This window comes from Aquarana catesbeiana, linkage group LG10 (genome assembly GCF_042186555.1).
Source record: "Aquarana catesbeiana isolate 2022-GZ linkage group LG10, ASM4218655v1, whole genome shotgun sequence".
NCBI classification, from domain to species: domain Eukaryota; kingdom Metazoa; phylum Chordata; class Amphibia; order Anura; family Ranidae; genus Aquarana; species Aquarana catesbeiana.
Window position 1 is genome coordinate 60,661,682 of NC_133333.1, and position 13,794 is coordinate 60,675,475.

The 13,794-nt window shown below is 42.8% G+C and overlaps 1 protein-coding gene across 2 annotated transcripts in view; it reads right to left on the reverse strand.

Annotated features, from left to right (window-relative positions):
• MED25 (mediator complex subunit 25) overlaps window positions 1-13,794 on the reverse strand; it is a 328,200-nt gene that overhangs the window by 76,854 nt on the left and 237,552 nt on the right. For both annotated transcript variants that reach the window (XM_073602256.1, XM_073602257.1), the window contains one exon: window positions 6,773-6,961. In XM_073602256.1, the coding sequence (XP_073458357.1) occupies window positions 6,773-6,961 (189 nt within the window). The remainder of the gene's footprint in view (window positions 1-6,772; window positions 6,962-13,794) is intronic.

Here is a 13,794-nt window from a genome sequence, read left to right on the forward strand (position 1 = left end):
CATTTCATATATTTAATAAAAACAAGTAGTAACTCACAGGTTAAATTAGATGAGTTCAGTATGTGGTAAAAATTTCCAGTCCTGGAGTCTCATAAACGTCCTATTTGACGTCCCATTTTCCCTTTGCAGCCACAGCAAAGAATGGCAATGCATTTCGAAGCTACCGCTTCTTCAACAGACCATGATTGGCTAGCAAACCTGGCAGTCTTAAATACAGAGAATAGATACAGAGAGATCTCATGGGCTGGCCGGCCCATCAATCAAATAGACAAATTTAAAGAGGTATACAGTTGTAGACCGAAGTGAATGTGAATATGAGTAAAAAGCTTGTTGATTAAAAGTAGATGATAATTTTATGACGTTTGAAGAAATCAAAGAATTAATTGATTAAATATTCCTTGGGATATAAAATTTATAAATTTGTATGAATAAATTAACTAAAAAAATAATTCAGAAAACTATTAACAATTGGGTAAAAAAAAAAAAAAGGGGGGGGGTAAATTTGTGTTTGTTACCCAATACGAGCTGTTTAGTGGAGAAACTTGGTGTCCAGTCACCAATGACCAGACAACCCACAGAGGTACGACCGAGGGGATCACACCAGCATTTGTGAAATAACAGTGCTGATTTCAATCTCCTCGTTCATTCCTCTAGGCAACATGTTATCCAAAGTGGAAACACAATACGTTTCCACTTTGGATACCATGTTGCCTAGAGGAATGAACGAGGAGATCGAAATCAGCTCTTTCCTCCATGGGAAAGCTCTATTTGTGGGAAAAAAGGGCGTAAATTTTGTTTGGGTACAGCGTCGCACGACCGCGCAATTGTCAGTTAAAGCGACTTAGTGCCGTATCGCAAAAAACGGCCTGGTCATTAAGGGGGAAAATCTTCCGTTTAAGTGGTTAATTATTTTTATTTTTCTCGTTTTTTCTTTCTATGTCCCCTTTCTAGGCATCTAGGATGTCTACTCTTTCTTTCCAAAACCCCCTAAAAAAATAGTCTGTTTGCTCTGACCGTAAGGTGCAACTAGTGTGAGGGGGAAGCATGGAGCCCTTGACCATGCAACGCCTATGCTCTGCTCCCCTCCTAAGGATTTCATACTTGCTAGTTCGTACCATTTATTTTTTTCTGCTTTGTTTTCTTTTAGTATGGCATATCATTGTTTTTCTATAGGTTTTCCACCACAATACAAAACAAACTCGAAGGCTGGAGGAGTATTTAAACTAGGATTGAGGGGGGGAGGGTGAACTAGAATTACATGGGCAGACAGGTCAGTTAGGGGTCAGACATTAATGGAGGGTGGAATGGGGATAGATGGGGGAGGGTTATGGCAGGTGAAAAGAAAGTTCCCATATTGCAAACAACCACTGGAAACTATAGTGCCATTTGTACTACTAAAAATGATATGAAAAACACCAGAGCAAAATGTAATAATGCATTAAAGTGTTAGTTCACCAATGCCAGAAGTCTGCCAAGCAAGATAGGTGACTGTCAGTCACCAGCTCTCTCCTCTGGCCCCTCCCTCCCACTAGAAGGGGTGGAAGTGGCCGGGGGTGGGGGTGGTATTGACAGAGCCCTGAATGATCCACAATGGCTCAAAAGTGATATGGTCCAGAAATATTTAGACAGAATAAAGGTGGATAAAGCACCTGGACCTGATGGCATCCACCCACAGATCCTAAAAGAATTGAGCTCTGTAATTTCAATGCCATTGTATCTAATTTTTAGGGACTCATTAATAACGGGAATAGTACCACTGGATTGGCGCAGGGCGAACGTGGTGCTTATATTTAAAAAGGGATCAAAGTCTTTACCAAGTAACTATAGACCTATTAGTTTAACTTCTATAGTCGGGAAGATACTGGAGTGTTTAATAAAAGACCACATAGACGAGTTCTTGCTGGAAAAAAATATTTTAAGCAACAGACAGCATGTATTCATGAAAGACAGAAGTTGTCAGAGAAACCTGATTTCTTTTATGAAGAGGTAAGTAAAACCTTGGACAGAGGGGTGGCTGTGGACGTGGTATACTTGGATTTTGCAAAAGCGTTCGATAAAGTTCCGCACACACGGCTCATGTGTGAGGTAAAGTCTACAGGCCTGGAAATATCAGTTTGTAAATGGATAGAAAACTGGCTAAAAGACAGAATTCAGAGAGTAGTGGTTAATGATTCTTACTCTGAATGGTCTAAGGTTATCAGTGGTGCACTTGGGGGCTAAGAATATGCATGCATCATACATGCTAGGGGGAGTACAACTGGGGGAATCCATAGTGGAGAAGGATCTGGGGGTTTTGGTAGATCATAAGCTCAATAATAACATGCAATGTCAAGCTGCAGTTTCCAAAGCGAGCAAAGTCCTTTCTGGTATTAAGAGATGTATGGACTCCAGAGAAAGATATCATATTGCCCCTGTTCAAATCATTAGTAAGACCTCATCTGGAATATGCAGTTCAGTTTTGGCACCAGTTCTCCAAAAGAATATCGGGGAACTGGAGAAAGTGCAGAGAAGGTCAACCAAACTAATAAGAGGCATGGAGGAGCTCAGCTATGAGGAAAGATTAGAGGAACTGAATTTATTCACTCTTTTGAAGAGGAGAATTAATGGGGGATATGATCAACATGTTCAAATATATAAGGGGTCCATATAGTGAACTTGGTGTTATTCTATAAATAGAGTTATTCTATTTACGGTCAACCCAGAGGACACGGGGGCACTCTTTACGTCTAGAGGAAAAGAGATTTAATCTCCAAATATGGAAAGGTTTCTTCACAGTAAGAGCTGTGAAAATGTGGAAAAGACTCCCTCCAGAGGTGGTTCTGGAGAGCTCAGTAGATTGCTTTAAGAAAGGTCTGGATACTTTCCTAAATGTACATAATATAACTGTTTACTAACATTTATAGGTAAAGTTGATCCAGGGAAAATCCGATTGCCTCTTGGGGGATCAAGAAGGAATTTTTTCTCCTGCTGTAGCAAATTGGAGCATGCTCTGCTGGGGTTTTTTGCCTTCCTCTGGATCAACTGTGGGTATTGACTTGGGTATATTGGATTGTACAATATTTTTTAGTTTATTTATTTTTTTATAGTTGAACTGGATGGACTTGTGTCTTTTTTCAACCTGACTAACTATGAAACTTTATATTGATGTGCTGGAACTTTGTTACTTTATTGATTTTCATAAATTTGCTGTTCAGGTTATATGCGTTTCTATTTCTGTGAATCATCGTCTATGATATGTCACGTCGTGCTATATTGTAATGTTGCATACCTTAAATAAGGCATTAAAAAAAAAATCAGAATGGTAGTGGTTTTCTTAAGACGGGATAATGCCGAATCCACTCTGGGGGAAGAACACATTTTAACTTAGTCTTCTTCAAATGGGTACACTGGAATGGCCTTTGCAGTCTCAGGGGCTCTAAATGGCACAAGACTAGGAATAGCACTGGTAGAACCAAACAGGTTAATATTCCAATGTTCCAAAGTGGTGTGGACTGCATCAATAAGAGCCAAAACGGTTTCCTGGGAGTAATGGTAAAAGATTGCGACTTCTGGTAGGCAAGTTCATCTGGCAAGAACAGAAGTGTCTCAGAATCAGAGTCTCAGTTTTATTACTTGCTGATCCTGCCAGTAGATTCATTACAGGGAATTAAATAAACTTTCTGCGCCATTTTAATGGTACAGGAAACAATGTTGAGAGTGGTGTGCACCACATTAACTAAGCAGATAGACTCGTTTTAAGTGTATCTGCACCACCTGCAATATGGAAAACTGCCTCAAGCTTGAAGCTGGTGTAGGGGGAGTGAGCAGGAGCACTGGGGACACTGATGTAAAGGGGGGGTGATGTAAGGGGGCAGAACAGTGACATTAATAGGAGGTTAAGGACACTGCTGAATAAAAAGGAGGTCACTTCTATAATGGCGGGCTGTAATGTGAGGGGATCTGTGATGTGAAAGAGCGACTGAGGATACCGCTGTATGTGAAGGGAGACTGAAGTGAAGGGGGGACTGAACACTGATGTAAAGGGGGGACTGAACACTGATGTAAAGGGGGAACCATCATGTAAAGAGGGTCGGAGGAGGGACAGACTCATGTGAAGGGGTTTTGTGAGGTTATGACAGGGCACTCCTGTAAAAGGGGCTTTGATGTAAGGGGGGGGAGGGGGGGATGACTGATGTAAAGGGGTGTGTGAGGATACTAATGTAAAGGGGGGGGGGGGGCTATGATAGTAAGGATATGAGCACAAACGTGATTTGGCCTCTGCTGGAAAAAAAAATACAGATTTATATTCTTTCAGGAAATTCTCATTAAATGCATTTGGCATGCAAACTGCAAGTAAAGCCAAGTATCTACAGAAATAAGTCACAAAATAATTTTAATAATAATACTACTATAATAATATAGTGAACAAGGCAGAGAAGCACAGTAAAACTTGGCCAAATAAGCTAACAAAATGAATTTAATTCTCCAACAAAACATTGATATTCTAGAAATTTGCTATTAGCAATATAACCTACAATATCAAACAAAGTTGTAGAAGTAAAAGATTTATACATTCCAAGCACAAAATATCTGAAGGCAGGGCTTATCCAAACCTGATATTTCATTTGTGAATAGATACTAGTGGGCTAAATCAACAAAATAACTTGTTTGCTTCCCTTTCGGGGGGAGGGGGGAGCGGATACCTATTAAATCCTATTATCCACTCCCACTTCCATTTAAGATCGCTGCATCGTTGTGCGGTGATCTATGAAACTCCCAGGCCCCTTCTCTCCCCCCCCCCCAGCTGCCTTCTGGGAGACACACAGGTCCCAGAAGACAGCGGGAGCAATCAGAAAGCGCAGCGTGACTCGCACATGCACAGTAGGAAACAGGCTGTGAAGCTGCAAGACTTAACTTCCCGTTTCCTTTAGTGAAGATGCCCGCGCTCACACGCGGAGCTGATGGACGGAACGACTTGGGGTGTTGACATCACAGGCTCTCTGCACAGGCAAGTGTCCTTATATTAACTACTTCAATACAGGGTAATTCTACACCTTCCTGCCCAGACCAATTTTTAGCTTTCAGCGCGCTCACATTTTGAATAATTGCATGGTCATGTAACGCTGTAAACAAACATTTTTATCATTTTTTCCCTAAAAATAGAGTTTTCTTTTGGTGGTATTTGATCACCTTTGGGGTTTTTATTATTTTATTTAAATAAAAAAAGAACAAAAATTTTGAAAAAAAACTAAAGTTTTTCTTCGTTTCTGTTACAAAACATTGTAAATAAGTTTTCTCCTTCACTGATGGGCACTGACGAGGCTGCACTGATTGGCACTTATATGCAGCACTGATGGGCACTCATAGGTGTCACTGATGGGCACTCGTAGGTGTCACTGATGGGCACTCATAGGTGTCACTGATGGGCACTCATAGGTGTCACTGATGGGCACTCATAGGTGTCACTGATGGGCACTCATAGGTGTCACTGATGGGCACTCATAGGTGTCACTGATGGGCACTCATAGGTGTCACTGATGGGCACTCATAGGTGTCACTGATGGGCACTCACTGATAGGTGGCACTGATAAGCAGCACTGATAAGAGGTGCTGGCAGGCATCACTGATGGGTACAGAGTGCCATCCCTAATGGGCAATGATTTCCATCCCTGGTGGGCTCTAGTGGGCTTACCTGGTGGTCATAGGTGGGCATCCCTGGTGGTCCTGCACTGATAATCAGTGCAGACCCCCGTCAGGAGAGCAGCCGATCGACTCTCCTCGTGTCTGTCAGTGCAAGTAGAGCAAAAGCCGATACACTGCTTTTTCTGTTTACACTGTGATCAGCTGTGATTGGACACAGTTGATCACGTGGTAAAGAGCCTCTATCAGAGGCTCTTTACCTAGATCGGAGATGCCGTGTGTCAGACTGACACACCACCGATCGCGGCTTATCCTGCTGGACGTCATATGACGCCCAGCTAGGATAACTGAACCACTTTCCAGCCCTTATTCTGCTAAGGGCCGGACAGGAAGTGGTTAAAAGTCAGCAGCTACAGTATTTTTTTTCCTCCCAGGCTGAAACTCCTCTGAAACCTCCACTTAATATAATAAATGTCTTGAATACTTCAGCTAAGAGTTCTCTCCTCAAAAATTCAAAGTTCTACCATCTGCTGAACCATCAGCTGAACTCTGTTAAAGTGGTTGTAAGGTTAAAGGTATTCTCTGCATTAAGGTTAAAAAACCTTTCAATAGCAGCACCCCCTTTCATTGGCTCCTGCTGCTGTCAGTCAAATGTAGTGAGGAGGGAACGGGGGATGGGGCCAAGCCGCACTGTGTGTGTCAGATGCACACAGCCCAGCTCGGGATCGAGCTCGACAAGGGCACTCAGAGAATAGGAGGAGTCAAGAGTGCTGGCAGGGGACCCCAGAAGAGGGGGATCAGGGTTGCTCTGTGCAAATCTATTGCACAGAGCAGGTAAGTATAACATGGCCCTTACAATCACTTTAAGAAAAATGATGGAATGGTTCAGAAGCTGCATCAGGTAAGACAATTTACAAACTAACATGCAAAAAAATCTCTCTGCCTGATACCTCAAGAGATACTGCTCTCTAGCATCCACACAAAACTGAAATATTGTCATGGCCATCAGGTAACCTCTGGTATGGCCATTGATCATCTAAATGATCACAGACGCTTGTTATGACATGTTGAAAAGCACCTTGTGACAGAAGCATAAATCTTCAGTAAAAAAAAGAAAAGAAAAGAAGACTTAGAAAAACAACCCATTGCTTACATTTCGTTGCTGGTCAATCTTCTGCATCTGTACTTGTTTGTGGTTGGTGATTACTTGTCGGATACCGTTGACAAAGCCACTTTGATCATACGGTATTAAGCCCATGAAGATCCTCTTTTTGGAAGAGTACAGTAGCATGAGAACGCGTACCTCACATGGTGTAGTATGAGGAAAGTGAACACAACCTGCCTAAAAAGATAGTAAGAATGGCAACAGATGAAAAACAAACCGTTTAAACTACAATGTATAAAAATAGGATTTTTATAACAGCTTACCAGTAAAATCCTTTTCTTTGAAGTACATCACGGGACACAGAGCCATAGTAGTTACTACGTGGGTTACATGCCACCTTCAGGTGATGGACACTGGCACACACTAAGACAAAAAGTGCACTCCCTATATAACCCCTCCCACTACTGGGAGTACCTCAGCTTTGTAGCAAAGCAATATATGTGGATACCAAGAAGGGAGGGAGCTCTGTGTCCCGTGATGTACTTCAAAGAAAAGGATTTTATAGGTAAGCGGTTATAAAAATCCTATTTTCTTATCGTACATTACGAGACACAGAGCCATAGTAGTTACTATGTGGGATGTCCCATAGCAATGCCAACTGAAGGGAGGGAGACACAACAAAAGTAGGGTAGCGTTACCCCCTGAATAAAAGTTATGAATTAGAGAGTGTGAAAGCAAGTGGTCATTGAAACAATACCGATAAGGCTGACACCTGGCCCTTGATAGTACTCAAGGCCAGCTTCATTTCTAATCCCATCTGTAGGAATTCAAGGCTCCTACCTATGACATACTTTCTGGGGTGCCAACCCCTGGATTCACACCAGGAGACATATGCCTTCCAGACTCTATCCTATATGACTCTGGAGGCCGGCTTCCTAGCATTAACCAAAGTAGAAACTTAGAAGCTGACAGCCCACGGTCCTTTAGAATGTGGGTCTCAATAGCCAAACCTTTAAATTTAGCGTTTATAAGGTAGGATGGAATACCGGACCTTGCGAGAGAAGGTCTGGCCACAGTGGTAGGGTCCAAGGGTCCCCTACCGCCATCTTTATGATCTCGGCAAACCAAGATCTGGGCCACCAGAATCACCTCCTTCCCCTTCTTGCTTGATCCTGCAAAGAAGACGCGGAAGCAGCAGAACAGGAGGGTACGCATAGTTCAGTGAAAACTGATCCCACGGAAAGACCAAGGCATCTGTTTCGTATGCCATCGGATCCCTTGTCCTTCACATAAAGTTGTCGATCTTGTTGTTGAAACTGGACGCAAACAGATCCACATCCGGAACTCCCCATTTCTGACATACTGACAGAAATATGTCTGGATGAACGAACCATTCTCCCGGGAACAATTGTTGGCGACTTAAGTAGTCTGTCTGCCAATTGTCTATCCCTGGAATAAAAATTGCTTAAAAGGCAAGGAATGTTGTTTTCTGCCCAAGAAAGAATATGATTCACCTCTTTCTGGGCCGCACGACTTCTCGTGCCCCCTTGGTGACTGATATAGGCCACTGCTGTGGCATTGTCGGATTGGATTCTGACAGGACAATTCCATAGTCTGAACATCCAGGCCTCCAGGGCCAGGCGTACTGCCAAATCTCTAGAATATTAATGGGCAAGCTCATCTCTGATTTGGACCATTTCCCTTGGACAGACGCTTCTTCCAGGACTGCTCCCCAGCCCAGAAGGCTGGCATCTGTTGTTACCACCTTCAGGTAACAGGTAGAAAGGATTTTCCTTTTTGAAGATTCTTGGATACCAACCACCAACTGAGGCTCTGACACACATTGGGGGATAAATGCATTGGGAAGTCCAGACCTTGGACCTTCTTGTTCCAAGTTGACAGGATACTGTTTTGCAACAGTCTTGAATGAAACTGTGCATAAGGAACGGCCTCGAAAGAAGCCACCATCTTTCCCAACAATTTCATGCAAAGTCGAATAGAAGAATTCTTCTTTGTCTTGACAAACTGAATCAGTTCCTTTATGGAACTGATTCTTTCTTGGGGCAAGAACACCCTCTTCTGAGCTGTATCTATGATCAGCCCCAAGTACAGCAATCTCCTTGATGGTTTTAAGGAGGATTTCTCTAGGTTGAGAATCCAACCTAGGTATTCCAGATAGCGGACTGTGGTGACCAAAGTTTGGTTTAAGCGGGCTACCGATTGATCTATCAAGAGTAGATCGTCTAAGTTGGCTAGTATTGTTATACCTTGAGCCCTTAGCCTGGCTAAAGGAGGAGCCAGGACCTTTGTAAATACTTGAGGTGCAGTAGCTAGACCGAAAGGCAGAGCTACAAAGTGGAAATGAAGATTTTATACCTCGAAGCGTAGAAATTTCTGGTGAGTGGGGAAAATTGGCACATGGAGATAAGCATCCTTTATGTCGATTGACGGCAGAAGTTCTCCCCCTTGTAGGATGGAGACTACTGATCGGATTGACTCCATGCGAAAAGAATGGATATTCAAAAAACGGTTTAGATCTTTGAGAACTAAAATGGGTCTGACATCCCCGCTTGGTTTTGGAACCGTAAACAGGTTTGAATAAATCCCCAAACCTTGCTCTTTCAGTGGGACCACCGATATTACACTTTGAGACAAAAGATGATCCAAGGCTAGAAAGAGAGACTTATTTTTCACTGGAGCTCTGGGAATGTTTGATCTGAGAAAACGAGGAGGTGGAAACTCTCGGAACTCTAGTTTGTATCCTAGAGGAATGGAGGAAGCCACCCATCTGTCTTGACATTGTTCCTGCCAGATCTTTGAAAACTGTAGAAGCCTTCCCCCACTCGAGCGAGCAGGGACGCACCTTCATAAGGAGGCTTTAGTATTCTGTTTTGTGGGTTTCTTCCCCAGGTCCTTTTTTGGCCCTGGGACTGACCCTGAGGTTTACCTCTTGAACCTGACGGTGGAGGCCGTCGGGACTGCCTGGAGGCTGATGCCCCCGGCACTGGAGAAGAAGCACGTTTAAAAGAAAATGCTAAAACTACTTTTTAACCGGTAAAAGGGAACTTTACCCGTTAGAAATTCTTTGGATATACTTATCCAGATCGTCTCCAAACAGCCTTTCACCATGAAAAGGGAAACTTGCCAAGAGCTTTTTGCATGGCGCTTTGGCTGACCAATTTTTCAACCATAGGATTCTACGCAGATGTACCAGCCCTAGCATGAGCTGTGAGGCCTGGAGAATAGAATCTTTCATGGCGTCTACTGTGATACACAACGCTTCTGATATCCCAGCCAACTCCTGGGCCTGCTGATCAGGAATAACTAAGTACCTCTATAAACTGGTCCTTTAAGGACTGAGATACTCCAATTGCTGCCAGTGCAGGTTGAACGACTGAACTTGCCAGCGCAATATAGTTTTTAAAAAGGAACTCCAACTTCTTATCCGTTGGATCCTTCAGCATATCAGCATTGCCTACTGGACAAGTCAGATTTTTATTTACAGATGATATAGCACCATCAATTGCTGGAATTCCCCATTTCTTATAAAACTCTTCCTCCATAGGATAAAGTATTGAAAACTTTTTCGGAGGAAAAACTTGTTTATCTGGGTGCTCCCACTCAGAATACATTAGTTTCTTTAGCCATGAATGCATAGGAAAAGAATGAACAGATTGGGGAGGCTTTAGTGAACCCAAACCAGAAGTGGGTTCATCGACCGACTGCGTTATTGGCAGTAAAAATGTGGAGCGGACCAATTCATTGAGAGACTGTACCAACAATTTTTCCTGCGAACCTAACACTTCCGTATCAGGTTCCTCGGAAAAGGAGACTTCAGCCTCTTCATGGTCCTTTGAAAGGAATTCAATATCTCTTTCTCCTTGTTCCTCAGCAAAAGGGTCCTGAGCAATGGACAGGGACCTGCTGCGCTTAGTCCCACTCTAGGATGCAATTAAAGCATCATTTTTTTGCTCCAAGCTTAAAATGGTTGAAGAAAAAACCTCCTTTGTGATATACACAGGGGCTGCAGTGTTAAGAGCAGCTGCAACCCTTTCCCCCCCGATGAATCACTCTGACCAGCCATATTACTCTCAGAGGAGGATGCCATCTTTTTTGCAATGGTTCTAAGCTTCCGTGTGACTGTAGCAGACTTTTTAGAGCCATTTTTTTTTAGGTGTTTTTCACCCCCCTTCCGACCATAGCCCAATGCACAAAGCAGAGGTACTACCAGAAGGAATGCATCCACTGCTTAAGCAATAGTCCAGCTATGTCGCTGCTATTAATGCTCAGCCTGATGCAGTAGTAAATGTGTCAAAAGGAATGCCTGTGTCACCAAACCTCTTATATGCCACCTTTGCTCTTGTGTCTCTCCTGCAGCATGTAACAACACAAATGGTGCCTTTTAAAACATACCTTCCCGTGCTGAATGTTGGAGGATGCCAACGCCGCGCTAAGCCCAACCCCCCCCCATTCGCCTACGGCCCTTCCCCTCTTTTTTTAAAAAGAGCTCTTTCCCGCGCGAGCACAGGCTCCTGATCATATGGGATCCACAGGGAGGAAAGAGAAATGGCGAGGGAGGGTCTGGAAGCTGCCGAGCGGCGTGCCGTTTTTTTTTTTTTTTAAAAACTCTTGTGGCGCTCTTTTCCCAAAAAGAGGGGAAGAAAAAACGGCATGGGGGGCGTCTGGTGGGGAGAGGGAACCCCCCCAGACTTACCGGAGGTCTGCTGCTTGGCTGGAGGAAGAAGAACTGCTGCTTCCTAGACACAACGTGGGCTTTCTGAGAAGCATGAGACGGTAAGTGCTCAATATAGCCCCCCGGTGGTGACACATAGGCATGACAAAACTTACTAAATTTAAAGGAGACATTTCATAAGAAAACATTTAAAAAATTTCTTAGAAAACACTACTTACCTTTGCCGCCGCAGGGCTCTCTGTGGTAAACCAACAGACCCAATCTTCATCCTTCACGGTGGGTTCTGTTACACCTTCAGGAGCTGGGGATCCACGAGGAAACCCACAATCCTGGACCTGTAATAGCACCACCGCCAGTAAAAACATTATAGCCTTAATACCAAAAAGTACTGGATCCCGGGGTCCAGCTCTCTAAAAAGAGAAGCGTTACAGGCAAGACCTCGTTTCTTCGGATACGAGGCCCAGGTACCATTCAATTTGGCCAAAAAGACACTTTGAATGTATCCGGCTGCATGGCTAGCCCCAGCAAGGATTGCTCCAGAGGAGCTCAGCACATCTTTACTCATGACCAACACCTTAGACACTGGCAGAAAAACCGAGGTACTCCCAGTAGTGGGAGGGGTTATATAGGGATTGCACTTTTTGTCTTAGGGCGTGCCAGTGTCCATCACCTGAAGGTGGCCTATAACCCACATAGTAACTACTATGACTCTGTGTCCCGTGACGTACGATAAGAAAAAAAGTTATTCAACTTATCAGCAAACCTATTCATTATACTTCTCAGTTGGCATAGGCAGGTGAAAAATAAGATCAGTCGTCACTAGGGACTATTAAACTAAATGTTCAGAAACTCAGCCATAGTCTGACACCAGGTTAATGAATGAGTCATCATTAAAAAGAAACAGTCATAGTAGGTTGATGAAACAGATCTGAGCTTGCATTTCCAGAACAACTGTTTGGCATATGGCACACCTCTTATGGCTCCTTAGTACAAAGCCTTTGGGCTGACATATGGATGGTGGATAAGTCTTCTCTAAAACTTCTGTGCATTTACAATAGTAGTCTGTTTCTACTCCCTCTTGCAGGTCATTAAGCTGGGGCTCTTTCATAGCTACCTTCATTATTTATTTTAGAGTTTATTTTGATGATGCCCAACATGCAGCGAGCTGTGTTTCAGATCCTAGATTAGGCCTGGAGAACAGTGGGCTGCACTGGAGATGGGCTAACTGGACAGTCTATCCAGGACTAGAATATGAATCTGCCAGCAGCTAATTGAAGAATTGCACATATCTTCCAAACATCAGAGCTGGAGAAGGAAGGCATCCACTCTCCTAAGAAAACTAGCTAGAACTGGATGTTATATACACGAAGGTCGCCTACAGTCTTGTTTGCACTAGTGTCCAATGATCATTTATATACGCTAGAATCTCTAAAAGGATCAGAGAGAAAATTAGGGTTGGTTAAATGTAATAAAGGAATTAAATCAGTTAAATCTAAAAATTCCCTCGGTTCTTACATATGTTGTGACTGCATAATATAATATATTCAGGCATTATTTTCCTTTATTTTCAACTGGTCATTTTGCCAGTAACACTTCCTGTCCTGGGGTAACAACACTCACTGTATTGTTATCTATAGAACAGCATGTCAACCTAGGATAAGAAGTGTGTTAGGACTACAAAACAACCCACCTCATCTTTATAACAGAGAGGAATATGTCATGTAGTTCACAGAAGTAAAGGTGGAAATACATTAATCCTTTTTAAAATGACCCCACAAATAGAGCTTTCTTTTGGTGGTATTTGATCGCCTCTGTGGTTTTTATTTTTTGAGCTATAAACAAAAAAAAGCGACAATTTTGAAAAAAAACGCATTATTACTTTTTGTTAGAATAAATATCCCCCAAAAATATAAAAAAAACCCTTTTTTTTACCAAACATATGTAGAAGAGTACATATCAGCCTAAACTGAGGAAAAAATAAAGAATCGCAATAAGCGTATATTGATTGGTTTGCGCAAAATTTATAGCGTCTACAAAATAGGGGATAGTTTTATGGCATTTTTATTATTCTTTTTTTTTTTTTTTTTTTTTTTTACTAGTAATGGCAGCGATCTGAGATTTTTATCAGGACTGCGACATTATGGCAGACACATCGGACAATTTTGACACATTTTCGGGACCATTGGCATTAATACAGCGATCAATGCTACAAAAATGCATTGATTACTGTAAAAATGTCACTGGCAGTGAAGGGGTTAACACCAGGGGGCGATCAAGGGGTTAATGTGTTCCCTAGTTTGTGTTGTAACTGAAGGGGGGAGGGGACTGTGCAGGGGAGATGACAGATCTCTGTTTACACACACACATCCTGGTTCTC